This window comes from Adiantum capillus-veneris, chromosome 2 (genome assembly GCF_014529385.1).
Source record: "Adiantum capillus-veneris isolate H3 chromosome 2, ASM1452938v2, whole genome shotgun sequence".
NCBI classification, from domain to species: Eukaryota; Viridiplantae; Streptophyta; class Polypodiopsida; order Polypodiales; family Pteridaceae; genus Adiantum; species Adiantum capillus-veneris.
In genome coordinates this window covers 154,721,734-154,748,936 of record NC_140932.1, presented here as the reverse complement: position 1 = coordinate 154,748,936, position 27,203 = coordinate 154,721,734, and the positions used below count along the sequence as shown (strand labels likewise).

Sequence of the window (27,203 nt, the reverse complement as noted above, 5' to 3'; positions counted from 1 at the left end):
TTAGACAACATAGAATTAGTAAAATTTTGCTTCCTTTCATGTCTTAGTCCTGGATGACTTAAATTTTCCTAACAAGTATAATGTCATAGCCATTTTCTTCACAAAATTGGGTGTGAGGTTGTAGGCCACTTGATTGCAGCTAGCATATGAATCCACTTGGATCATCATCAAGACCTTGACGATACGGAGAGTTAATGACTAATTGACATTCCCAGGGAGCCAACTGGTTACTTCATGAAGGTAGGGCTACCAAAATTAATTCTTAGAAGACATAGTCTTTGTTTGAGGGGATATCAACATTCATTTTAGTTGTTTTTATAGCCAAAAAATTGGTTTCTTTTGCCTCAAACATATTATTAAAAAAATCATCTCCCTCATAAACGTCGCCATCCTTTTTTTGTGGCAAGGAAAAAGCTAATTCAAAATGTCCTAGCAGTATTCTTGCTATGTCTCAAGAATCATGAGTGACTAGAATAACCCTTTTTGTCACTCCCTCAATGACGCAGATAAAGGTATTCCTAGTCTCAATCTTAAACAACCATAAGTTGTCTCATGAAAGATAGCCCCAAAATCACTTGGTAGTTGGGGTACCTACCAAACTCCACGATGGAAAATACTGGCTTTGGCTCTGAGAAGTGTGTAGCAAGATCTTCAACAAAATACACACTTCCTCAGATGCAGTTATCAGGCCTTTCTGCATGATGGAGGCAAGTTTCTAGGCCTAATTTGGATATCAAAAGAGTCATTAGTCTCTTAGCATCCACTTACTCTGTAACATTTAATGGCCTAAAATCTTATGTGTAGCGGAAATTAGCATGAACATAGTGGGCATTTCATTAGAATAGATTCCTAATGAGAATTACAAGAGTGCTTGGGTGGAGAGAGCAACAAAAAGCATAACACCTAGTTAGATAGCATCGACAATACTTTCAAAAGAGAGAGAGAGAGAGAGAGAGAGAGAGAGAGAGAGAGAGAGCAATTAAGCTATTGACAACAGTTGAGGACCGGATTTGCATGGAGCCGGTCCCCCCTCCAAAAGGCTTTGTATTATGGTTTCTCCCATCAAGAGAGACATTGTACAATACAATTCTTTGTGTTCCTTCAATACTAGCTAGTGCAATGAAGATGGAAGCTTCATACACCAAGCAAAACACTTAATCAAACACAACTTGAATTATCCCCGTTCTCAGACCCAAGACCTCACACACCTTCGAAGATGGTGAGAGCTAGCAGGGTATGAGAGTAGATTGAGAGGAAAAAGAAGTAACTTACGAGAAAGAAGTACATCTCCTCACATAATCACTCATATTAGCATAGCTTAGCTTAGTAATTAGCTTGGTAGAGAAGATGAGCATGCATTGAAGCTTGGCTCTTGGTTGGATTTGCATCCACATGCCAAGAGAGTGTTGATGTAGGCTTCTATCTCACAAGCTTGGAGTAGGTGATGAGCTCTCCATTAAAGCTTGGGAGGAGATAGAGTATTTTCCCTTCACACATGGTCAAGTGTGAGAGTGTGTGTGTCAATGCCAAGCAAAAATCAGCCCCCCCTCTCTCTTGGGCGAGCCCTAGCTGCTAAATAAGTCTGGCCTTTGCCTCATTGGACCTCCCCAGGTCAAGCCAATAGGAATTAAGCATCATAAGTGATAGCCTTTAGACATGTGTCCCCCTTTCCCCTTTTGTGAGAGCTTTAGGTAATTAAATAATTAAACTAAACTCTCATTGGACCCCTTTGCCTCCTGGCCAATAGGAATCAGGCAAGCCATGGGGCTCCTGAATGCTCATTGGACCCCTTGGGAGACTGCCCAATAGTCTTCTAGGAGACTTAATTCTCATTGGTTTCTTTTATTAAATGTTTTTAAATTAATTAAACTAGATTTACTCTAGCTTAATTCTCATTGGTCCACTTCAAGGGTCTTCCAATAGGAACTGGGCACACCTTGTGGCCTAGGGAGCTGACATGTGTCCCTCATTCCCTTTGTGTAAAGGGAGCCTGTGTGTGTGTGTGTGGCTTTCTCTCTCATCCCCTAGCTTTGGGGCTCGCCCCCTCCCATGTAGGGATGTGCAAAGACTTTTAGGGCACACACAAAGCATCCAATTTTTCCTAGGGTTGACCTTTGGACACAACCTTTGAATTTTGGAACCTTAGCATTTTGGAAGTCTTAATGGGCTGAACCTTAGGGTCTTTTTGGCCCATTGTTTCACATGGCTCTTTTGCAGATGGCCCCCCCTTTGGATCCCTATTTTCCCTCCTTTGGATCCCTACTGTGGCCGGTCTGCTAGCTTAACCAATATTCTAGCTTTTTCTCCCTTGGCACTTCCCCACATTAAATGATCAGTTTAATATGAGAGAATCATTTAGGAGAATTAGATATTGATTATTATGACATACTCTCAAGCTCTGTAGCCACCCTTGATGTTTTTTCTAGAGGGGCATCAATATGCTTTGACCAATTTTCATCGAGGAGGATGGTCTCTCGACAACAATCATCCACATTTACAAACCTCTTGCCAAGTACGTGAGCATAAAGCTCTTGGACACTAGTCTCTCTTTGGTTGGTATTTCATTGGTTGGACATCTAGTTATGTATTGCTACAATGTGCAATACTATTCTCATGGACTTGCTCTCTCTTTGCTTGTAGTGTCAAACTTGTGTGAGGATGTTGTACCTAACACCCGTCTTGGTATGAGCTTCTATAAAGTGTTTGACTAGGGTCTCAAAGGCATGTAGCACACTTAGCTCAAGCTTTTGGAACCGGTCCATTGCCCATCCCTCTAATGTGATACCAAACCCTTGTACCATCGTGTATGTATCACCCACTCTTTCAACACACTTGCTCTACAAATAGATGACGTGATCGTTAGGATCGCTTGTACAATCAAGCTTATTCCACAATCTTCCTTGGGTGGCCTAACTTATTTGTGCCTCCTACTAGTGGACCTATTGCTTGTTTTCGCAATTTGTTTGTGTGTGAACTCATCTAGATATTGTTGTGTTAGCCCTTGATCGGCTAAATGAGCATCGTACCTTTCACAGTATGAGTCAATAGGGAATAGAGACGAAGTTTTCTCCATATTTTTGTGAGAATGCATTTTCCCTTCAAACCTGGGGTGTTGCAGCTTCCATGGAATCATCTTATTCCATGGCTCTTATAGTAGCCGAATAGAGGCTATGTGTCCATGGGGTGGTTATGGCTATACCCGCCACCATTTTGTTCATTGGGTAAGGAGAAAATCCCTTGCATATTTTGCCCAAATGCTAGCTATCCTTGCACGTTTTCTTGTTGTCGTAGGTCATCAAGCTAGAAAAGTGGTTGCCCTAGACCTGTGTGATTGCCAAGCACAGCACACCACTATCAACATATTCATACTCAATACCCCACCAACCATAATAGAGAAATCTCTTGTAAATGTCTATCAATAGCACTTTATTATAAGACATTAATTCAAATCCCCCCCTCCTTCCCCTTCCCCTTCCCCTTTTTTCTCTGTGTTGAAAAGTGCCACAAAGATCAGTTCAAGCTTCTCTCTCCTACTACTGTCATGCCCAGTTATTCAAAGCTGAACAATGTAGTCATATGTACTAAATGGTTCATCTCCATTTAGAGACAAGTAATCTAACAACTTTGGCAATACTGCCTAGTGAGACAAGCAAGCAGTATTTGCAAAGGATGGAAAAGCAAGTTGCAAAGGAGGTTGGGAAAGCAGCATCTCTCTCTCTCTCTCTCTCTCTCTCTCTCTCTCTCTAAAACTCCATGTGCCCCTAATAAAAAAAAGATAAGTGCTACATTTTGTGTCCGCACGCGCACAAAAATTGAGCACTATAATGACATGTACCAGACATGCATAGGCCTGCGTGCGCACGGGCGTGTGTAAAATGCATTGCATTCCATTACAACTATAGCGATACACAAGAATAAATGTGTAGTGCACAACTTCTAATCATATTTACATCATGTAAACTCTTTTTGAAGTCCTTACTCTTGGAGCTCTGTGTTCAAGAATTATAAATTGACACCAAAGCTATTGCTCACCTAGAGCAGCCATCTGACACTCATCAAACCTTGGTTTCAAGCTTCAGTGTGTTGTCACACTCGAGATGTCGGGAGCCCTTCAAATACTCCACAACCTCCAACATAGTCAACCTGTCTTCGGGTTTAAGTTGTGCACACATAATGGCTAGGTTCAAAAGATCCTCGAGCTCTTCATGGTTGTACTTACCATGAAGCATTGAATCTACAAGCTCATCCATCTTTCCTCCCATCACCAAATCTTGTGCCCATTCTACAATGCTCTGTTTGCGGGTACCACTTTGTATCTTCTCTGCTGGATTTTTTCCACTTATTAATTCTAACAACAAAATCCCAAAGCCAAACACGTCACTTCTTTGCGTCAGAGCCTCTCCCTGCGCATCCTCCGGAGCAGTGTACCCAAAAGACCCTCTTGCTCTTGCCACGTTGTCATTTAGAAGCCTTGACAAGCCAAAATCGACTATCTTAGGTTCAAAGGCCGGGCCTAACAGTACATTACTCGATTTGATATTGCCATGCACAAGCTCAGAATCTGCATAATAATGCAAGTACCTAACACCACAAAACATGTTAGGCAGTCAAAAGCTTTTAAATCTGGTATACATTCCTAAACAAGGACAAAACCGTTTTTCGTTGAACTTGCCAATAGAAAAACCTTTTTGATAGTAAGAAATTCAATGATCGTAGTGCTTACACTAGCCCTTCAGCACATCCGCATGCAATAGCCATCCTTTTATGCCAGTCCAACTGCTGCTCCTTTTCCAAATCTCCATGTAAATGTGCATGAAGACTTGAATTGGACATGTAGTCAAATACTAGCATGCGTTCTCGCCCTTCTGCACAATACCCTTTCAACCCAAGGAGATTTTTGTGCCGAAACCTTCCAAGAAATTGAACTTCTGAGCAAAATCCGTTGATATCCGTAAAAAGATCATATTTCCACCTCTTCACTGCAATCTGCAATTATTGAAAATTAGATAACACTGAACGCAAATAAAAAGGTAATCAAATGCTCTATATTGGCCAAAAAAGGTTGCAATGGCTCTTTGAAAAAGCCTGTCATAATAGGTTACATGTTGTAAGAGTAGGTTGGAACAAAGAGTGCTCAACCAGCTAAAGAATAAAAAGCTTATTCAGGCAAAACCTGAGCTCCATCTGGAAGTTGGCCCTTGTACACACAGCTACTCCATTCAATTTGTGGCGATCGACTTTCTGAGAGTAGTTCATAATCCTCACCATCAGAAGATTGCATGCAGCTAGTCCTGCAAGAAGAGTAAGCTATGTGTTATACATGCACATTGCAAGTCGTTCTGTTCTATGATTAAACCTTCACAATGTAGTCAACAACACTACAAATATACATTGCACCACCCTTGAAGGCACTGTTTCTTTAGGTAGAACACATTCAAGAACAATAGCTGATTAAGAACTCAATTTGTAAAATTTTAAAAAAAATACAATATATAACAGTTTTCCAACCAGGTAGTGGATACCAAAACTCGTGAGTCTTGATACACCAGGAGGATGTCTCATAACAGCTCAGTCCATTGATTGAAGAGGACAGAAAAGCGAAGCAGAGGACTAAGAGGCAAACAGCTGCAGAGACCCAGGAAGTGAGCCACCACCCAAACCTCTTTCCAAATGTTGCAAGTCCTATGTTCGAGTCTCCCTACATTTCTGACAACCTATTTGAGTCAGCTACCTGATTTAGTGTGGTTTTAACACACACGCACACACGCACGCACTCAATACGTGCCAAAAAAGCAAGCTTTGATGGGTCTTAGGGTTAGAATTTGTGGTATCAGAGCATCTTCTTCCCTGCAGCACACATGGATTCAGGCAGTGAATCCGGCAGGGAGGAAACTGTTTCCACCTACTCGCATGAGTGAAGAAACCAACGGAGGTTCTACCGGGAGTCGGCCTCTTCTGAGGAATCGAGGAAAGAGCATGGCCCATTCCCGTCAAGCGACTTCGACAGGATGGAGTTTCAGCATCAACTGCACGTTGATACTTGTGCTAACCAGATACTCAAGTGTCACGAAGACGTGGCAATTGCTAACCTTAGTTGTTGGTTTCTTTCCGCCGATGATTTTTATTTAATTTTTGGGACCCTCCTTTTGAAGTCACAAATGGCCGGACATTGCGTGGCTAGTGTGAAACGGCCGATGGCCGAGAGTTTCACCTGCAGTTGGGAAGGGCAGGTCGCCACGAGATGGTCGGTCCAGTCGGCACTGGAATCCGAGCAGTAAAATGGTGTCTAGGCTCAGTTCAAAGTCATTTAGGGCCCCTCGCTACACTTAAAAGTCGGTGGGTACTAGGAATTAACTCAAAAAGGCATAGTGGACACTTGGCGGCCCAGAGCCTACAGAAAGTCAAATATTGCCACCTCAGCTGGTAATTGGCGCAAAAAGCCATTTGGGGCTGCCTCTCTCTCTCAGTGTGACTTACAGTGTGTGTGTGTGAGTAGTTGGTGCAGGTGTTGAAGCTTTAATGGAAAGCTTGCCTGCTCCCTTGCACTATGTAGCACGATGATTCTGCTCTCGCGCACCTCTCTCCCCTTTTGAATACAGAAACGTGACGCTCGGCTCGAGGGCTTTTCATATTTATGTACAGTTGTGTGGGTTCATGCGCGATTGCCAAGGCAAGAGCCTCTTGCATAGGTACTGGATTAGTAGTTGCTAAGCACCGCGTGCTAATAGAAAAGAACAAACTGAATAGACTTTTAGCACTTCAATAACAACTGAACTGAGAGAGAGAGAGAGAGAGAGAGACGACACGCGACACGGAGTGGCGGAATTCCACCCCAGAGAGTATTGGCCCCAAACCTTGGCGCCCCTTTCGGTATTTCTTTATATTGCATCAACACAGTACAAGCCGGTACTCCAGACTCTACACCTTCTCCAAGAAGCATGCTAGAGAATGAGCCAAATAGTAAAAATGAGAATGAGCTAGAGAATGGGCTCCGTTTCGCGAGCCGGTCGCATCCGTAGCAAGTCCTCCAGCTCCTTTGAATCAGACGATGTTTCTCGCGTGAAATCTCTCCGAATTCACCTGTACCTGCGGGGGATGCCCGTCTTGTGACATATGCACGTTTAGGATTTCAGTCCTAAACCGTCCCTAATACCCCCAAGAGGTACAAAATGAACGAAAAGCAGAAAGGGAGGCCGAGCGTGAAGCTCAAAGGGAGGTACGCACTCAAGAATTTATTTCCCAAGTGCTAGCCTCGAAGACCGAACCACCCAAAGATCGTGGGAGTTCCTCAAGTGGTGCAAGCCACGATTCGGATTCCAACAACTCAATCACCGAAAAGTTGACTTTCAGTAAGTATAACGATAAGATGGATGCTACAGTTATTTATTCTTGGTTGCATCAATTTAATGCTTATTTTGCGACAACTAAGAAGACAGGAAATAGCAAAGTTTTGACGGCAGCTATGTACCTTGTCGGTGATGCCATCAATTGGTACCATGCATGGCAAGAGGCACAGCTAGCCGCGCACCTAGAGGCAGCCGACGGATTCACGTCCCTTTCCTTCGATTGGGCTGATTTCCAAGACAGGCTCAAGGCGCGGTTTATGCCACCTCCGTACCTCGCACGATTGAAAGAGGATTGGCGCAATCTCAAGCAACATGGTATGCCAGTCATGTCTCTTTCTAACCGTGTTTTGCAGCTAGGCACTCAATTACGCAAATCGGATGATGAGCGCAAAGAGGCTTTTCTCTTTGGGTTAGACGAATACATCAAGTTTGATGTTGAAGTCTTTGACCCCGCGGATCTCAACAAGGCGGTAGCAATCGCTCTCTCCCAAGAGATGAAGCACAACAAAGGAAAGCCTAAGGAGAACAAGACTTCCACAAGTACCTCGCAGACTTCTCAGAACCCGCAGAACGGTAAGAACGGTAAGAATGGTAAGAATGATAACTTTCTAACCAATCTTCCAACAGTCTCTCAACAAAGAATTCTTCCAATGAATCTAAGGGTAAGGCTAACACAATTGCTAAACCTAAGCTTACTCCAGATGAAAAGGTAGCACAAGGAATTGTAGGAGGATACATCACGTCGGAAGAACAAAGCACTTATTCTAAGGAAGGTCGTTGTTTTCATTGTCACATAAAAAGAACATGTCCTAAGCTTGAATCGAATGAATCTAAAGAACCCACAGCACCCACTTCCTCTGTCAATGCAATGAATGATAACACGAGTGTGCCCAAAGTTTCTCAGGACCCTCCCATTGATGAATCTCTCATTAAATGTTATGGTCGTACGTCGGGGCACCGTTTTGTCATATTGTTTGACCCAGGTAGTATGCATGATGTGATCAGTTCCTCTCTTGTTGAGAGAGCCCGCCTCGAGGTTAGTCCGAGATCTCCTATCGAGGTCTCTGGCTTTCGTCCCGGTATGGACGCTCTCATCACGGAGGAGTGCCTTGATGTGTTGTTTGCAATTCAACAGACTGCCTTCACTAGAAGATTTGTTGTGTCTCCTCTCTCGGGATGTAATATGATTTTGGGAATTCGATGGTTTCGTGAGACTAACGCTCTCATTGATTTTGAGGCTAACACGTGAACCTCTCAATGCCAAAAGTGATTCTCCTACTATCTTTCATGGAGAGGACATTGCTCCTTCTCCATCTCTCATTGCTAATATGCAGGACAAGATTGAAAGGATTCGGGATAAGGAGATTCTCTCAATCTCTTTTTCTCCACAGCCTGACACACAGGATTTGCATGATTATGAGAAGCATGATGATTTGAATGATAATGATTTGCATGATGATTTGGATAAAAAGACAAGCATGATGAATTGCATGAAGATGATGTGATTGTTCACAAGGATGATGTGTTAGTGGATGCTTTTCCTAGCGAAGCTAACCTCGTTGTAGATTCGATCAATCACGAAGAACCGATCTTGGCTTTCGAGTCGAGGTCCAAAGAACCCCCACAAGACGATTCGATCATTCAAGAAGAAGCGATCTTGGCTCTCGAGCCTTGGTCCAAAGAACCCTCACAGGAAGTATTATGTGTTCGCATGATTGATACGCACGCATTGTTCGAATGTTTCATTCGTGATCGATTCCTGTATTTTAATCAGCATCGTTATGTGATCCCTTTTCCTAGGCATGACATATTGCATGTTGAGCACATTTCTCTCATGGATGAGCACGAATGTATGCGGATTTTTCGTGAAAAGCTGAAAAGTATGTATGTCAGGAAGTCGCATTCCATGTCTCTTCCTTGGCATGACACAGTTGTAGAAAGAGCACATGATAGTATGAGCACCCAGCATGCGCATTTCCATTGTGATTTGCCACAGTTGATTGATTTCGATCAAACAGGAAAGATTCGATCTCATTGTTTGCATGTGTTTGATAGACATTGCATACACAGTCTTTAGAGAAGATAAGATTTTTTTCCTTCACTTTATATGGCATGGGTATGTTCATGGTTTTGTGTTGGAGATGGTTTCAGGAATTTTCAGCCATGGAGATTCTTGAAGATGAAGGAAGCAGGACTCTCAACGAAGTTGAAGCATCGAAGGAGCCACAGAAGACTTTGTGTCGCTTTCGACGCGGCCCAAAGAAGCAAGCGTTGCAGACCTTGATGAAGTTCAAGTACTGCACGACCCACACATCAGAGTGGGCCGGCAAAGAGTCCCTTCCAAGATTCCGGATGCTGTTGGTGATCTCCCTCGACGCCATACAGTTCGGTACCAGTACCTCACTTTGAAAAGGAGGGGATGTCACGTGACACATCCAACCCTATGTGTCCCTGGACAAGCTACACCATAACAGGGTTTCCGTCAAGTCCAGTCAAGTTAGATTAGAAGTGATCTGGCACTTTTGTGAGTCTATTCGTAGACCGTGCATGCCCAGTCACTCAGTGTAGATGCATATCCTCTAGTTGCACACTGCATAAGCATAAGCATTTTCATCAGATTCCATCAAAGTCAGTTTGGGGATTTTTCAAGTGACTCTATCCCATTTTTCCCTATTTTTAACATTTTTCACTTATTTAATAAGTGACTTTTGTTGGGAACTCAGTAGGGCAAATTGGGTAAGTTAATATATAAGCAAACCCAAGTTAGCACAATAGGGAAGATGAGCAAGGAGCACAGCAGGCTACCAAGCGACGGGTGTTCCCTCCCTCTCTCAACAAGACCCTCCCCAAGCACCTTGGCGAGGCCACATCCACATCGCCATCAAGCCTTCTCTTTCCCTGGCATTTTCCTCACAGAAGCCATCGCCTACAAGCTCCATCCCCTGGCGTTTCTCCCCTTCAGGCAGCCCCAAAAGCCCAGCGTTTTTGGGATCGCAAACCCTCAGCAAATTCAGCGTTTTACTCTTCAATTTCAGCCCTTGAAAAATGCAGCCTTGACAGTATCTACAGCAGGGAATTCAGCCCATTACAACGCTGCCCTAACTTGCAGTTCATCAGAGTTTTCAGCATACGAACACAGCAGCAAAACGCAGCAAAAGCCTGGCTTGATCAGCGTTTTTATTCAGCCTAATTTCCTTGCCAAAAACCAGGGATTTTCAGCCATGTTAAGCACCCCCAAGATCACCCAGAAACTCAGCAATTCCCCCCTTGTGGACAGCAGATAGAAGAAGACCGATTTCAGCCCTAAAGTCATCATCGTCGTCATCGACATAGCCCCCATTTGCATCAGTCCATGCATCGTCGTTGTACGCATTTGTGCAATCAAAGTTAGACCACTCTCGCCGACGAGAGTGGGGCCTTCGGAGGAGGGTTTTACAACCTCTCGGGTGTCGTATCTCTTTTCTCTCCTCCTCTCAGTCTCATTCACTTGCACGCACAATATCCACTCACTTTGTTCGTGATCATAGCACTCTCCATAAGACAAAAAGCAGAAGAAAGGAACTGACTTCCTGGGTTATTTGGGTCGTCAATCTGCTTTTGCCTTGGCAAGAAAGCAGAAAAAGCATGTCAGATTTGAAGGAGTATCCAGTTCTTCTTCTTCTTCTTCTGATAGTTCTTCTAGCTCTTCTGACTTGAGCGAAGAAGACAGAAAACGGAAAAACGAAGCAAAAAGCAAAGCTTCGGAAAGGGCAAGAAAAAGGCAAAGAAGCCTAGATTTTGCCCAGCTTCTCTGACAATTCTACAAAGGACTCGTCTTCAGACAGTTCGGACTCCGATGATCACAGCTTCTATGCAAAGAAGAAGAATTTCTATAAAGCCAACCAGTATGACTTTCTGGAGGATAAAAGCAAGAAAGTCCGAGTGTTTAAAGAAGGTGGACAGTCAATTAAATATGACACGTTTTCTAGATTTCGAGCTGCTTCAAAGGTTTTGGCCTTCATACAGCAGTTTGACATAGCTTTCTCTGGAGGACATTACTCAGAGCACTCCAAGATTCGGAGGATTACCTCTTACTTCCAAGGAAAATGCTCGAACTTGGTGGTCCACTCTTCTGTTGAACAAGAAAGCGCCAGTTAAATGGCTGAAATTTAAAAGGCTTTTCATTTCTTCTTGGTTGACTCGAGAGTACGAACGCGACATACGAACTACTTGGAACCATCTTCGGATGACCAAGAAAGATTCATTGGATGCATATTGTGAGAAATTCTGGAGCTCTTTTCTACCAGCCTCTTCATTTCATAAGAGAAATTCAAAGAACACATTGAGCGGTTTACCTTGGGACTTCCTACAGAGATCCGAGATCACTGCTTAGAGCAAAAGTCAGATTCCATTCAGAAACTGATGCGTCATGCAAAACGGGGTTTTGTCATTCATTCAAGCAGTTTGAACTACCCCACAGATGAATTATGACGCGAAGGACCGAACACACTTCGAACAATGAAAGTAGAAAGAAGAAGAGCAACCCAAACAAGAAAGAAAAGGATGCACGACCCAAGCTCACTCTTCGAGAGAGAGCTCTCTACATCAAAGAGGGGAAGTGCTCTGGATGCGGGAAACGGTGCACATCTCCGCGAAGTGCCCTAAAATGGCACCAAAAGAACAGAACGACAAAGATGAAGACAGGCCTGAGGGTTCAAAAGCACCCGAGGAACGTGGACGAAAAGGCAAGATGAAAGCAGGACTGGTTCCAGATTGCATGGGTACTGACACAAGAACGATTGACGAGAGTACAGAACTTTGTCAAGCTTGGGGCAAAGTGAAAGACCAAGAAGCCCGATGGAGGAGCCAAGGCCAACTTCATTTCACCTGAATTGGCGGCGCGGCTGAAGATCAAACCCGATCGGATGGGACCACTTGCGGAGGCTGTTCTAGCGGCACCCGACAGGGACGTAGCCAGTACACCTGTCATTGGCAAACTTCGGTTGCATTGTCAGGGGTATTTGGGGCACGAGGACTTCTACATAATGCCCGTGGAAGGTTGTGATGTCCTCCTAGGAATTCCCTGGTACCATAAGAAAAACGCCGTGGTCGACTATCGGGCGAGAAAAGCGACTTTGACTACAAAAAAGGGCCGAACCATTGTACTTGATGTGAAACTTAAAGGCGAGTCTATCCCTATTGTATCAGCTTCAGCCGTTTCAAAATTAATGAAATCCAGTCTGTTTGTTTACTCGATCTTTTGAAATAGTTGAATGATGAGAATAGGACAAATATGTCTGAACTTGATAAAGAACGCCAAGATTTTCTCCACACTCATGCCGATTGCTTTTTAGAGGGCCTGCCAGGCGAGTTACCACCCGCTAGTCTTGAGGATCATAGCATTGATTTGATACCTGGAAGCACACCACCGAACCAGCCACCTTACCGTGTGAGCCGAGCCCAGAACGAAGAAATTATGAACCAAGTGAAAGACCTCTTGGAAAAGGGTCTTGTCCAGCCTAGTACTTCACCGTATTGCTCTCCAGTGTTGTTGGTTTTGAAAAAAGACAGATCTTGGAGAATGTGCATCGATTATAGAGCTCTCAACAAAATCACCATCAAGAACAGATTTCCGATTCCTAGGATCTATGATATTCTTGACCGACTACAGGGATCCTCGTGTTTTAGCAAGATCGATTTGAAGAGCGGATATCATCAGATCCGAATCACGCCGGGAGATGTCTACAAGACAGCTTTTCGGACGACTTTTGGGTTATTTGAGTTTTTGGTAATGCCTTTTGGCCTAACCAATGCTCCTGCGATTGAAGGAGAACGATTGGGTGCTCTTACGTTTTGAGAAGGCACGCCTGAGAAAGAAAAAGGGAAAGGAGAGGCTTTTTCCGAAGCTTAGAATGCGATACTACGGACCTTTCCAAATTTCCGAAAAGATAAATGATGTCTCCTTTAGACTGAAGCTGCCCGATACTTGGAGAATTCACAATGCTTTTCATGTGAGTCTCTTGAAGCCTTTTAAAGGCAATGTGTCCAAAGATAGGGAGCCTCATGAGCAACCCGAAGTGGAAGAAAACGAGGAGATCCTTGTTCCAAAACAGATATTGGCACACAAAGACAGAAAGATTAAGGGTAAAGTGATAAGGCGGTTCTTGGTTAAATTCAAGAATTGTCCTGCATTGGATGCGAAGTGGATAGAGGAGGAGGACCTAGCAGATACTCCTCAGATTGTGAATCTTTACCTTGAAGCGTTTGGATTAGCATAGTCTATTCTAAATGGAACCCCGAACTCATGCACAAGAGGGGAGTCGCTCCACTTTTGTTATAACAGATTGCCTCGATTTTTGATATTAAAGTCACTAATGACTCTTTGAGTTTCAGGGATAGTGTGGGCTTACAGTATTCTGTTGTATGACTTTATGAACTTGAATTCTCGATAATATGATATTTATTTGTTCTTGACTTGTTTGAGTGCAGGAACTGATAGACGAAATGACTGCAGCATTTCGGTCTGAACGATCTCGATAGACATGGTGGCAATAAGGATTAGTCAATCGGGCATCTATGAGGTCCTGAGTGGATCTAGATGCGATTGCTACATATGTTGCCGATTGATTATGGTTTGAGATCCGAATGAATTTTGAATGTGACTTGTCATGTGATGTCAAGTGATGTCCTGTAATGTGACTGTCGATTGGTACATGTGCTAGATGTGTGTTCCTAGTGTGTGGGTACTAATAGTCAGTGTCTGCTAAGACAGTTTATGGCCTCTGTCTGTTTTGCAGCGTAATCGAGGGCGATAACAATGCTTTCAAGAGGGGGGTATGTCACAAACCAGTGATGTGGCAGCCAGTACACATCCACACACCCCGTGAAACGCTGACATGGTAGTGACGTGGCCCAGATTTCGCGCTGCTGACGTGGCACTGCCATACGGACCCCTCCGCGATTTACGGTGCAAAAAGCGAGACCTGATGACGTGGCTGGCTGTACGAAAAACTGGCTACACTGATTTTTGGCAGCTTTTGGCTACGCAAAGCATAATAGAGAGAGAGAGAGAGAGAGAGAGAGAGAGAGAGAGAGAGAGAGAGAGAGAGAGAGCTTTTAAAGCTTTGCTTTATTTTTTTTTAAAAGGGGGCAGCTTTTGGGGCTCTGCTTTTGGCATCCCTTGTACTTTGAGTTGCAAATTAATACAAAAAAAAATACTGAAAGGGGCGTCAGTCTTTGGGGCCAATATCTCTAGACACGGAACTCCGCCGGGCCTTTTCGAATCAATTGTGAACTTCGAATTGTTTTGAAGTGGATTCCTCTCGTGTCGCGGTAGAATCTTGTCTTGGAGTGTCCAAGTCTGTTACATGGTAGCTTCGCTAGCCTCCCCTGTCCATTGGCACGTCGCTCTCAATCATTGGAACCCTGAGATGCACTATCATCTAATCCCCTTTCTTCTCCGAAATCCTTTGATGAACTTGCATCTAGTTCCCTTAGTTCGTCGGATAGGATGCGCTACCGGCTGATTCTCTTATTGCTCTAGAATCCTGTGATGAGCCATCATCCGATTTCCCTGATTCATTCTCTTCACTCGTAGACTCTTGCCTTGTTGAGGTGGATACTATCTTGTCCGTAGGATAATTCCAAATCCTTGCTTAGCATGTCCCATAAGTCTTTGAATAGAGTCAGACTTTTGGATTAGAAAATACTCTCAAACCTCTTTTGGCAAACCACAACAAAACCACTAGATTTGGTCTCTCAAAGTAATCTTCCGAAACGAAGACACTAGCAAATAAGTATCCCAAAACCTCTGGCAATAGTCATCCAATGTATCTTTCTTAGTCATTCTCAAGTGATGCCAAGCCATGATGACATCTCTTTCATATTCCGCTGATATCCAAGTTGACATGAAAATTTTCTTGAATTTTAACCACGTCGCAGGTGCTTCTCTGCGTAACAACAGAGTAGACCACCATGTCTAAGCATTTCCTTTTAAGTAAGATGCTACCCTTCGCACCTTGGAGTGTTCCGTGAACCAACCTCAAGAGAAGGCAACGTCAAACTATTGTACAAACTCAAGGGCTCGATGGGTGTCCTAGTAGCCTGAAAATGTATCAAACCTGATGGCCCCCTTCCTTGAACTCCTTGGTCTTCTTGCTCATTTGGTCACTGTCAAAAGAGGATGAGCTCTCCTCCTCTGAACTACTACATGGACTTTTTCACAAATATACTTTTCTTGCTTTTTCTCCGCTTCTTCCGCCTTTTCTCATCCTCTCTCAAACTAGAGGCTAACAAACAATCGGACTCTGTGAACACGAAGAAAAATCTAAGTCATCTTCGAAACGAGCACGCTTCTTGAATTTGCTTGCCACCTCGAAACTCGACTTCCGACCCAAATAACCGGGGAAATCTACTAATTTCCTCTTCTTCCGAGAGTGCTTCAAGCCTTTCATTATATGGTTCATATGCTTGTCGAGAGCTCTCTCGAGCTCTTTCTGCGACTACACCTTCCGCTTTTCTGCACTCGTCTGCCCTTTCAGCTTTCTTCCCGACATGAGAGGAGAACAATGGCCTCACGCCATCTTGAGTGAGCCTCATCAATCAAGTAATTCTTTAGGTGTCTCGCAAATCTCAGGTCTCCAGAGTACTTCATCAATCTTTTCACACACGTCTCAACCTGCAGTTGAAGTTTGTACTCCGCTCTAGCAAACTTCCCCACCAAAAAATTGCCCAATTCTTAGTTCTTTTCTTTAGTTCCCGCGTCGGATTTTAACTTTTCTTCGCCTTCCCACTGAGAGGTGTTATCTTTGTCAGATTCTCCACGTGTACTCTTGGGTTCTATAAGGCTTATTGCCCCTTAAGACAGAGCAATGAAGACGAGAGCATGCCCGATGCACAATGGATGAAGGGTGGGAGTGGCTAATAAGTCCGAGGTCGGGACACGAAGATTCTTTTACAAACAAAAATCTTGTCCGCTCTATCAAATTCTCCTCAAGAACCTGCGTGTGTTGCAGAAGGGTTCGGATCCTTCATAGAAGAAGAATCTTTCTGAGCTCTGATACCACTGTTACAAGCTTGGACACTCCAAGCGAGAAATCAACAACTGCACACGAACAGAAACTTCAAAACCACTGAGCTTTACTCAAAGAAGGGGAGAGAGAGTTGACACGACACGGCGGAGTTCCGCACTCAAAAGCACTCACCCCAAAGACTAGCACCCCTTTCCGTATTTCTTTATTACTAATCACATCAAGGTACAACTCTTGAGGGTCCTATGCTCTCAGACTCTGCATCCAGATGCTCTGCAGAGTGAGAGGCCCAAGGGCTCTTTTAAACTTACAAGGGATGCCCAAAAGCAGACCCCAAAAGCAATCACGATCAAAAGCACTAAACCTTAAAAGCATCTACTCCCAAAAGCTAGCACTCGGCTCTTCAAAAGCAGCCAACGAAATTTGCAAAAATCCGTACAACCTGCCACATGGCACGGCCAGTGCAAAACGCAAAAAATCTGTACAACCCTACCACGTCATCATTCGTACGGACAGCCACGTCAGCATGTCAGTGCATTTTACGGAAATCCTCTGCAGAGTTCAACCTTCTGCCTTTTAGGGTTCTAGGCCCCACAACCGGTGCTTGTGAGTTCTTCAAGTTAGTCGGTTCAGTTTCTCTTGTCCACTCGATCATTTCTCTTCCAATTAATCATGCCACGTCATCACTTTGTGACAGCATTTTACTTCCCCCACGTCTTTCAAGGATAGCAATTGGATTGTATACTACAGAATACTTTTCCATTGTGGAGTTTGTAGCAAATATCCTCGTCCACGAAACCCTCTCCAGATGAAGATTGTTCACTCCAGCTTCTTGGTCCGATTTCTGAAACAACTTGAACACTCCAAGTCAAGAATCTACCACGACAACACCAAATAACCACTTCAAAACAGTTCACAGTTCACAATTGATTCAACACTGGCCCGGCGGAATTCCGTGCCTAGAGATATTGGCCCCAAAGACTGGCGCCCCTTTCGGTATTTCTTTTTGTATTAATCTAAGTTCAAAGTACAAGAGTGCGGGCAAGCACTCACACTCAGACTCTGCGTCCAGATGCTCTGAGTTGTCAGTGGCCTACCCACAAATTTAAAGGCACAAGGGATGCCAAAAGCAGAGCCCCAAAAGCTGAAAATCAAAAGCTCAAAAGTTTGTAAAAAGAAAGCAGTAATTCCTTTCTCTCTCTCTTGCTAAAATAAAGCAAAGAGGCTTTCTCTCTCTTGCTAAAAATAAAGCAAGAGGCTTTCTCTCTCTCCAAAGCGTAGGAAAAAGCAGCCAAAAGGCTGGACCTCCGTACGGCTGGCCGCAAATCGCGGGCTGCCACGTCAGCACTGTTTCCGGCCGCCACGTCTCATCTCCGCAACCTACTCATTAGGGTTAGGGTTTCTCATCTACAGCCATTTAGGGTTAGGGTTTCAGCAAAGCGGGCAGCCACGTCATCACTTTATGACATACCCCCCTCTTGAAAGCATTATAATCGCCCTCGATTACGCCTGCAAAACAGACAGAAGCCATAAACTATCTTAGCAAACACTGACTGTTAGCACCTACGTACTAGGAACGCACATCTAGCACATGTACCAATTGGCACTCACATCACAGGACATCACATGACATTCAACATTCATTCGGATCTTAGACCATGATTTATCGGCAATGTAGCTAGCAATCGCATCTAGATCCAGTCAGGACCTCATAGATGTCCGATTGACTAACCCCTATTGCAACCATGTCTATTCGAGATCAAGTAGACCAAAATGCTGCAGTCATTTTGTCTATCAGTTCCTGCACTTAAAAAGAAGTCAAGAACAAATCGGTTTCATATTCAGAAATTCCATTTCATAAAGTCATACAGCAGAATACTGTCAGCTCTCAGTATCCTTGAAGCTCAAAGAGACATCAATGACTCTAGTATACAAAAATCAAGGCATTTGTTGACAAAGGAGCGGGGTAACTCCCCTCTTGTGCATCCCACTGTACCAGATCTCCGGCCAAGTTGAATTCTGGGTTCCATTTGGAGTAGACTATGCTGAACCAAAAGCTTTGAGGTAAAGTTTCACAATCTGAGGAGTATCTGCTAGGTCCTCCTCCTCCATCTACTTCGCATCCAATGCAGGATAGTTCTTGAACTTAACCAAGAACCGCCTTCGAACTTCACCTTTATTCTTTGTGTCCTTATGTGCCAAAATCTGTTCAGGAACAAGGATCTCCTCGTTTTCTTCCACTTCGGGTTGCTCATCAGGCTCCCCATCATCAGGCACATCACCTTTAAAAGGTTTCAAGAGACTCACATGGAATGCATTGTGAATCCTCCAAGTGTCACGCAGTTTCAGTCGGAAGGAAACATCATTGATCTTTTCAAAGATCTGAAAAGGTCCGTAGTATCGTATACTAAGCTTTGGAAAAAGCCTCTCCTTTCCCTTCTTCTTTCTTAGGCGTGCCTTCTCAAAACGTAAGAGCACCCAATCATCCTCCTTCAATTTCAAATTGTGACGATGGCGATCCGCTGCCTTTTTCTGTCGTTCTTCAGATTTCTGCCTCACGGACCTTGGCAAAAGCCGTGTCTAAGTCACGCGTATACTCATCAGCTTCAAAAATCTTATATTTCGTGCTTAGAAAGGGTGGAACCTTCGTAGCACCTTCAACAATCTCAAATGGCACCTCCCCCGTCGAAGAGTGTATCGTGTTATTGTAGGCAAATTCCACCAAAGGTAGATACTTTTCCCATTGAGTCTTCTGATATGAGATATAAGACTTCAATAAATCTAGAACCACTAAATTTGCAATCTCAGATCGCCCATCAGTCTGCGGGTGGAATGATGACGAGAATTGCAACCGCGTGCAAATGTTCTCCCAAATTGCCTTCCAAAACAAACTCGTAAATTTGGGGTCCCTGTCGAAGACAATCATCTCAAGCATGCCATGTAATCTAAAGATCTGGCCACAAACAGTCTCGCTAAGTGATCCGGCTTGACTGTTTTCTTCACTGGAATAAAATGAGCCTGCTTGCTAAATCTGTCAATAACAATCCAGATACCACCGTGACCACTCTGTGTTCTCGGGAGATCAAAAATGAAAGCCATTGCAATACTTTCCCAAGGGCGGGTGGGTATAGGCAAAGGCTATAACAATCCCTGTGCTTTATGCATGTCAAACTTGACCTTCTGGCATTACCAAGCAAATGCGCACAAACTCTTCCACATCCATCTTGAGTCTCGGCCAAGAGAAGTATCTCTCTACCCCTTTCATGGTGGTAGCGATGCCGCGGTGACCCGTAAAAGGTGGACAGTGGCATTCAGTCATAACCTTTTCCCTCAACGGCTGTGTAACGCACAACATGGTTTTTCTCATCAAGTAGCCACCCCGAATGGAATATCCCGCTACTGTCTCCCCATCCCGTATCCGTGTGAAAACGTCTGCAAAATATGGATATGTGGCATACTCGTCGACCATATCCTCGAAGCTCCTATGATGTATTGCGAAAATAGCCAGAACCAGCGGCTTCCGAGACAAAGCATATGCCACCACATTCTTTTGTCCCTGCACATGGACAATCTGGAAGTGAAACTGTGACAAGATATTTGCCCACCGCATCTGCTTTTCCGATAGCTGCTTCTGTGACAAGAAGTAGCGTAAACTCTAATGGTTTGTAAAGACAGTAAACTCTGCTCCGAGTAGGTAGTACCGCCACTGAGTAAGAGCATGGATAACCACCAAAAGCTCTCTCTCATAAATCTGTGCTGTCATTTCCAGCCTTGAGAACGATCGGCTCTCGTAAGCAATGACATGGCCTTCTTGCATTAAGACCGCACCCGGACTACGACCACAAGCATCACAATATACTTCAAAAGACTTCTGCAAGTCCGGCAGAGTCAAAACTGGTCCCGTAGTCAATTTCTCTTTCAAGGTCTGAAAGGCAGTCACCTCTGTGGGTCCCCACGAGAAAGGGATTCCTTTCTGTGTAAAGATATGCAAAGGAGAAGCAACCTCTGCAAACTTTCGAATGAACCGCCTGTAGTACGAACACAGTCCCACGAAGCTTCTAACTTCATGGACATTCTTCAAATCGGGCCAATCACGGATAGTCTCTATCTTGGCCGGATCAATTTGCACTCCTGCTGCTGACACAATGTGTCCCAAAAAGTGTATCTCTAGTAGGAAAAATTCACTTTTCTTTGCATTAATCACTAACTTGTGATCTCGTAATGCCTGAAAGACCTGAAGCAGACGATCTCTATATTCTGCCTCATTCTTGGAGAAAACAATGATATCATCAAAGAAAGTGCCAACAAATAGCCTATACTCTCGACAAATCCTGTCCATCATCCGGTTAGATGTCGCAGGAGCATTGGTTAAGTCAAAAGGCATCACCAAAAACTCAAATAACCCAAAAGTCGTCCGAAATGTTGTCTTGTAGATGTCTCCCGGCGCGATTCTAATCTGATGATATCCACTCTTCAAATCAATCCTGCTAAAGCACGAGGATCCGCGTAATTTGTCGAGTATATCATCGATCCTAGGAAACGGAAATCTGTTCTTGATGGTGATTTTGTTGAGAGCTCTATAATCGATGCACATTCTCCAAGATCCGTCTTTCTTCAAACCCAACAACACTGGAGAGCAATACGGTGAAGTACTAGGCTGGACAAGACCCTTGTCCAAGAGGTCTTTCACTTGATTCATAATCTCTTCATTTTGTGCTCGGCTCACACGGTAAGGTGGCCGGTTCGGTGGTGTGCTTCCAGGTATCAGATCAATGGTATGATATCAATGGTATGATCTTCAGGATGAGCAGGTGGTAACTCGCCTGGTAGGCCCTCTGAGAACCAATTGGCGTGAGAGTGGAGAAAATCTTGGCGTTCTTTATCAAGTTTAAACATACTTGTCCTATCCTCATCACTTAACTCTTTCAAAAAGATCGAGTAAACAAACAGACTGGATTTCATTAATTTAGAAATGGCCGAAGCCGATACAATAGGGACAGACTCGCCCTTCAGTTTAATGTCAAGTACAATGGTTCTGCCCTTCTCTATAGTCAATGTCGCTTTCCTCGCCCGATAGTCGACCACGGCGTTGTTCTTGTGCTACCAGGGAATTCCCAAGAGAACATCACAACCTTCCAAGGCAAATACGTAAAACTCCTCGTGCTCTAAACACCCCTGTCATTGCAAACCAAAGTTTGCCAATGACAGGTGTAATGGCTACGTCCCTACCGGGTGCCGCTAGAATAGCCTCAGCAAGTGGGCCCATCCAATCGAGAGTGATCTCGAGCCGCGCCGCCAATTTCGGTGAAATGAAGTTGGCCTTGGCTCCTCCATCAAAGAAGATCAGGGCCTCTCGGTCTTTCACTTTGCCCCAAGCTCGGCAAAGTCCTATACTCTTGTCCATCGTGTTGGGATCATTACCCATGCAATCTGGAACCAGTCATGTTTTCATCTTGCCTTTTCTTCCACGTTCCTCAGCTGCTCTCGAACTCTCGGGTCTTTCGTCGTCATGTTCTTTCTGTGCCTTTTTATGGCACTTCACGGAGATATGTCTAGGTTCCCCGCATCCGAAGCACTTCCCCTCCCTGATGAAGAGAGCTCTCTCCTGAGGAGTAAGCTTGGGTCGTGCATCCTTCTTTTTTGGGTTGCTCTTTCTCTTTATACTTTCATTTGTTGAAGTCTGTTTGGCTCGTTGTGTCATGACCTCATCGGTGGGGTAGGTCAGACTACCAGAGTGAATGGCAAAACCCCGTTTCGCAAGACTCATCAACTCCTGAATAGAAGCTGACTTCTGCTCTAAGCAGTGATCTCGGATCTCTGTAGGTAGACCCAAGGTAAACCGCTCAATCTGTTCTCTGAACGAGATCTTCTTGAATGAAGAGGCGGGTAGAAAAGAGCTCCAGAATCTCTCGCAATAAGCGTTCACTGTATCTTTCTTGGTCATCCGAAGATGGTTCCAAGCAGCTCGTATATCACGTTCATACTCTCAAGTCAGCCAAGAAGAAATAAAAAGCTTTTTAAATTTCAGCCATTTAACTGGCGATGTCTTGTTCAATAGAAGCGTGGACCACCAAGTTCGAGCATTCCCCTTAAAGTAAGAGGCAGCTCTCCGAATCTTGCTCTAAGTAATGCCCACCCACGAAGCGATGTCAAACTGCTGTACAAAAGACAAAGCCTTCGAAGCATCTCTATATCCGAAAACATGTCAAATTTAATTGATTGTCCACCTTCCTTAACTCTCGGACTTTCTTGCTTTTGTCTTCCAGAAAGTCATACTAGTTGGCTTTGTAAAAATTCTTCTTCTTTGCGTACAAGTTGCTGTCATCAAAGTCCGAACCTATCTATAGGCGAGTCCTCAGTAGAGCTGTCAATCACGGCGCGAGATTTAGACTTCTTTGTCTTTTTCTTGCCCTTTCCGAAGCGTTGCTTTTTGCTTCGCTTTTTGCCTTTGTTCTGTGCATCAAAAAGCTGAGCAATTCGTGCATCAACCACCTATTCTAATTCTTTCTCTGTATACTTCTTAGGAGTAGGAGGTTTCTTGAGAGCGGGTTTCCGGGGTGGTTCTGTGATTTTCTGCCACTGCGTGTGCACCTCCTCCAAAGAGGTCTTGCTCATATAGTTTGCCATTTTCGGGTCCTTGGCAAAATTAAGCATCATCTTTGTTGTGTCGCTGATCAATCGTTGACGCTCCATCTCTCGACGCTCCGCCTGAGTAGTCCAAGGCGGGCCATACTCCTTGCATGAATCTTCATTGTGGTCTCTTCCTGCATCTCTGGATGCAGAGGGAGTCGACTGATCTTTGCCTGAAGCCATAGGTGCCGGGGAAAAAAATTGAGGAGCGGATTTCCCATAGAAGAGAAATCAGCTGTGCTCTGATACCACTGTAACAGACTTGGACACTCCAAGTCAAGAATCTACCACGACAACACCAGATAACCACTTCAAAACAGTTCACAGTTCACAATTGATTTCAACACTGGCTTGGCAGAGTTCCATGCCTACAAATATTGGCCCCATAGACTAGCGCCCCTTTCGGTATTTCTTTTTGTATTAATCTGAGTTCAAAGTACAAGAGTGCGGGCAGGCGCTCACACTCAGACTCTGCGTCCAGATGCTCTGAGTTGTCAGTGGCCTACCCACAAATTTAAAGGTACAAGGGATGCCAAAAGCAGAGCCCCAAAAGCTGAAAATCAAAAGCTCAAAAGCTTGTAAAAAGAAAGCAATAATTCCTTTCTCTCTCTCTTGCTAAAATAAAGCAAAGAGGCTTTTTCTCTCTTGCTAAAAATAAAGCAAGAGGCTTTCTCTCTCTCCAAAGCGTAGGAAAAAGCAACCAAAAGGCTGGACCTCCGTACGGCTGGTTGCAAATCGCGGGCTGCCACGTCAGCACTGTTTTCGGCCGCCACATGTCATCTCCGCAGCCTGCTCATTAGGGTTAGGGTTTCCCATCTGCATCCATTTAGGGTTAGGGTTTCAGCAAAGCGGGCAAGGCCACGTCATCACTTTGTGACAACTTCCTTTCCAGGAGCTAAGAGGAGGTGTTAGATGTAAGGTGCAGCGGAAGTGGACGTTGAACTTTGCTCAAGATGAGTGCTCCAAACTGTGCTCAAGGGTACCTTTTACTTACGGAAGGAAGAACCTTCCGATCCTTTAATGAGAGAGTGCAAGTGATCACAAACAAGTGGATAAACACTGTGAATGAAGGTGCTGATACTGAGAGATAGAGAGAGAAGAATACGACACCAGAATGTTGTCAAACCCTCCTCCGAAGGCCCCACTCTCTATGGCGAGAGGGGTCTACTATTGATTGCACAAATCTCTACAATGCTTTGGACTTGCCGACGATGTCGACGACGATGGGGACGACGACGGGGACGACGACAAGACGGGCTGAAATCTGAAAACGCTAAGGGCTGAAGTCTGCAAATCTTTATCTACTGAATTCTGACTCTGTCGGTGACGTTGTCGATGGCAACGATGCGACGACTACGCGCTGAAAATGCAGATGCTGAAATCTGCATTTTCCGGGCTGAAACTGCAAACTGCGCTGGATCTGACCGTGCGGCGAGGATCTCCTGCGGGATGGTGAGATCTGCGAGGTTTGGGACTTCTACTGCGATGTCTGACTGCTGAAAACTGAAAACGCTGATGCTTCTTGGTGTTGTCGCGGTGAATCTACAAAACACTAAAGGGTCATGCTGATGCAAAAACGCTAGGGCTGAAAATTGTCTTGCTACTGCCGGTTGTCCTGCAAATGCAAAACGCTAGGCTTCTTCATCTATCTTGCTGCTGCCGGAGTTGATCTGCTGTGCAAAAACGCAAGGCTGCTGTAGGGGAAAACGCTAGGCTTCTGCTGTAGCAAAAACGCTAGGTTTACTGATGGTAGTCTTGCTGAGAAGTTGCCTAATGAACGCGAAGTTCCTCCTGCCTCTTCTGCTCAAAAGTGCTAGCGCTAGGGTTTCTTATATACTTCCTTGCAAAATTGCCCTACCCAGTTTCCAACAAAAGTCACTTAAAAATAATAAGTGAAAAATGTCAAAAATAGGGAAAATAGGTCTATGCACTGTAAAAATGCTACTGAAGGCATCTGACTGTAATCTGATGATCATGTTGTGTGCAACCAGAGGATATGCATCTGCTCTAAGTGTCTGGATATGCACGGTCTGCAAACAAACTCACAAAAATGCCACATCACTTCCTAATCTAACTGAATTGAACCCATGTCATGAAGTATCTTGTCCACGTACACATAGGGTTAGATGTGTCACGTGACATTAGAGTTCACATCTCTCTCTTGGTTTGTATAGTCGGTCCCAGTTTCTCTCAGGGACAGGTGTTAGGGAGTGAGGGTTGTTTTGTGGTTGTGCCCGGCCAGTGTGAGGTAGGTTTCTCATGTCGTGTTGTCACTTGTGCTTCGCCATGTTTAGCTCAGGGTTTTGGCTCAGTTCCATAGCCATGTAGGCTCCTTTTGTCATAGGGTGTTGGGTCTAAAGGCCCTCTTATAGCCTCTCTTACTCATTTATTCATTCTTTTATACTTGGGTGTGTTCACACCCAAATGCCATTTAAATGGTCATAAGTTGTACCCTTACATAATAATAAAACATAGGGCTTTTAGTTGTGTGCCCAAGAAACACACTAAGAAATCGTACGATCTCCTCTCTCCCTCTCTCTGCAACAGAGCTCACGCTCGCTCTCTCTCTGCTCGTGGGCTCTTCTACACCCATCGCTAGCTCCTCTCTCACTTCAAACTAGTATCAGAGCCAAGTTCCCTACTCCCGCACGCATTCCCTCACGAGAAATCTTCATTTTCTCTCTCTTGCGCAGTTTTCTCTCTCTAAAAACAGCAAGCACAGGTGTCTTCTCTCTCCTCCCCAGACTCAAGGAAGACAATACCTTAGCCCACAAGTGCTTATATGCTGAAAACAGGTTGAAAACAGATCATTTCGGGCTGTTTCTCTTCAAAAACAGGTTTTTTCTGTTAAGTACAGCAAGCACAAGTGTTACAGGTACATTTGGGACACTTTGGGCAACACCAATCCACCCGAAGAATTGGGGGTTTTGCCCTATTTGCTTAAATTTCAGTAAATTTCAGCAAGTTGTCGCTTTCAACTTGGGGGTCTTGCACATTAGTGCAAGATTATTCAAGTCTATGCCTACAGGTGTAATTACATGAGAAATTCTCGGGGATTCGAGTTGAGAAATTTAGGGCTTTTGCTATTTTTCGAAAATTTCAGCAAATTGTACAGTAACTTTTGGGGCTTTTGCAAATGTGATGCAATTCTGGACATTTTGTGTCATGTATTGCAATTTGTGGTACAATTGAGCAAAGTTTGAGACCTCTCTCACATATACAGGAGGTTTATGTGACAATAAACACATGTATTTACTTGTGGATGCTTCCCATTGAGTCTATGTATTGCTGAAAATACATTTTGCAGCAGCTTTTACCTCAGTTTGCAGGTTTGAGGTTGTTGCAAATGCACTTTGGTTTTACTGCTGAAGTGGGAGCATTCATGCACAGGATGTATGCTTCATGTGTGTGCTGAAATTTCAGTATTTACTACTGAAATTTCTCTCTTTTACTGCTGTACACTTTGGATAAAGTGTTTGTAACCCAGTGTTACGTTTCCTTGCACTTCTCTAGTGTTCTCTGAGCCTGTAAGAGGCTAAAATTGCAACTTGCAGCTTGCTATTATAAAATTACAGCAATGAATGTTTGGTCTATTTTGAATCGAAATAGTTTCCAATGCATCTACAAGTAGCAGTGAGTCAAAGTCTTTGATGGAAATCAAAAGATTTGATGGCACTGGCTTTGATTTGTGGAAGGAAAGAATGCAAGGCATTCTATTCCTTAAAGATTGCGAAGATGCATTGCTCGCAGCAAAACCTGAAACCTTGTCAGATGCAGATTGGACAAAGCTGAACAAAAAGGCTATTGCTTATATCAAAATGGCTGTGTTAGATGATGTGCTTACTGATATTAAGCGTCTTGACACTGCACATGCTATTTGGCAGAAGTTGACTAGTTCGTATGAGAATAAAACTCTTGTGGATCAAGTTCATCTCATGCGGAAACTTGTAAACATGGAATTGGATGAGGCAAAGCTTGCATCTGAGCATTTGAATGCGTTTACAGGTATTTTGAGTCAACTTCAGGATTCAGGGCTGCAACCATTTGATGACACCTTGAAAGCTATTTTTCTTTTGATGACTTTGCCTGACAGTTGGGAAGCGCTTGTTGTGTCATTGTCAAACAATGCTGCTTTAACCTATGATGGTGTAAGAGACTCCATTCTCAATGAGGAGATTAGGAGGAAAGCCAGTGGTGAAGGCAGTGGCACAGCTTATCA

At 44.2% G+C, this 27,203-nt stretch overlaps 1 protein-coding gene across 1 annotated transcript in view; it reads right to left on the bottom strand.

The window, feature by feature from the left end:
• Positions 1-3,867: 3,867 nt before the first annotated feature.
• LOC147463894 (PTI1-like tyrosine-protein kinase At3g15890) overlaps positions 3,868-27,203 on the bottom strand; it is a 44,262-nt gene continuing 20,926 nt past the window's right edge. The window contains exons 2-4 of the mRNA XM_086529714.1: positions 5,174-5,291; positions 4,724-4,986; positions 3,868-4,581 (exon numbers count right to left, since the gene is read on the bottom strand). Of these exons, the coding sequence (XP_086385840.1) occupies positions 4,056-4,581; positions 4,724-4,986; positions 5,174-5,291 (907 nt within the window). The 3' untranslated portion in view covers positions 3,868-4,055. The remainder of the gene's footprint in view (positions 4,582-4,723; positions 4,987-5,173; positions 5,292-27,203) is intronic.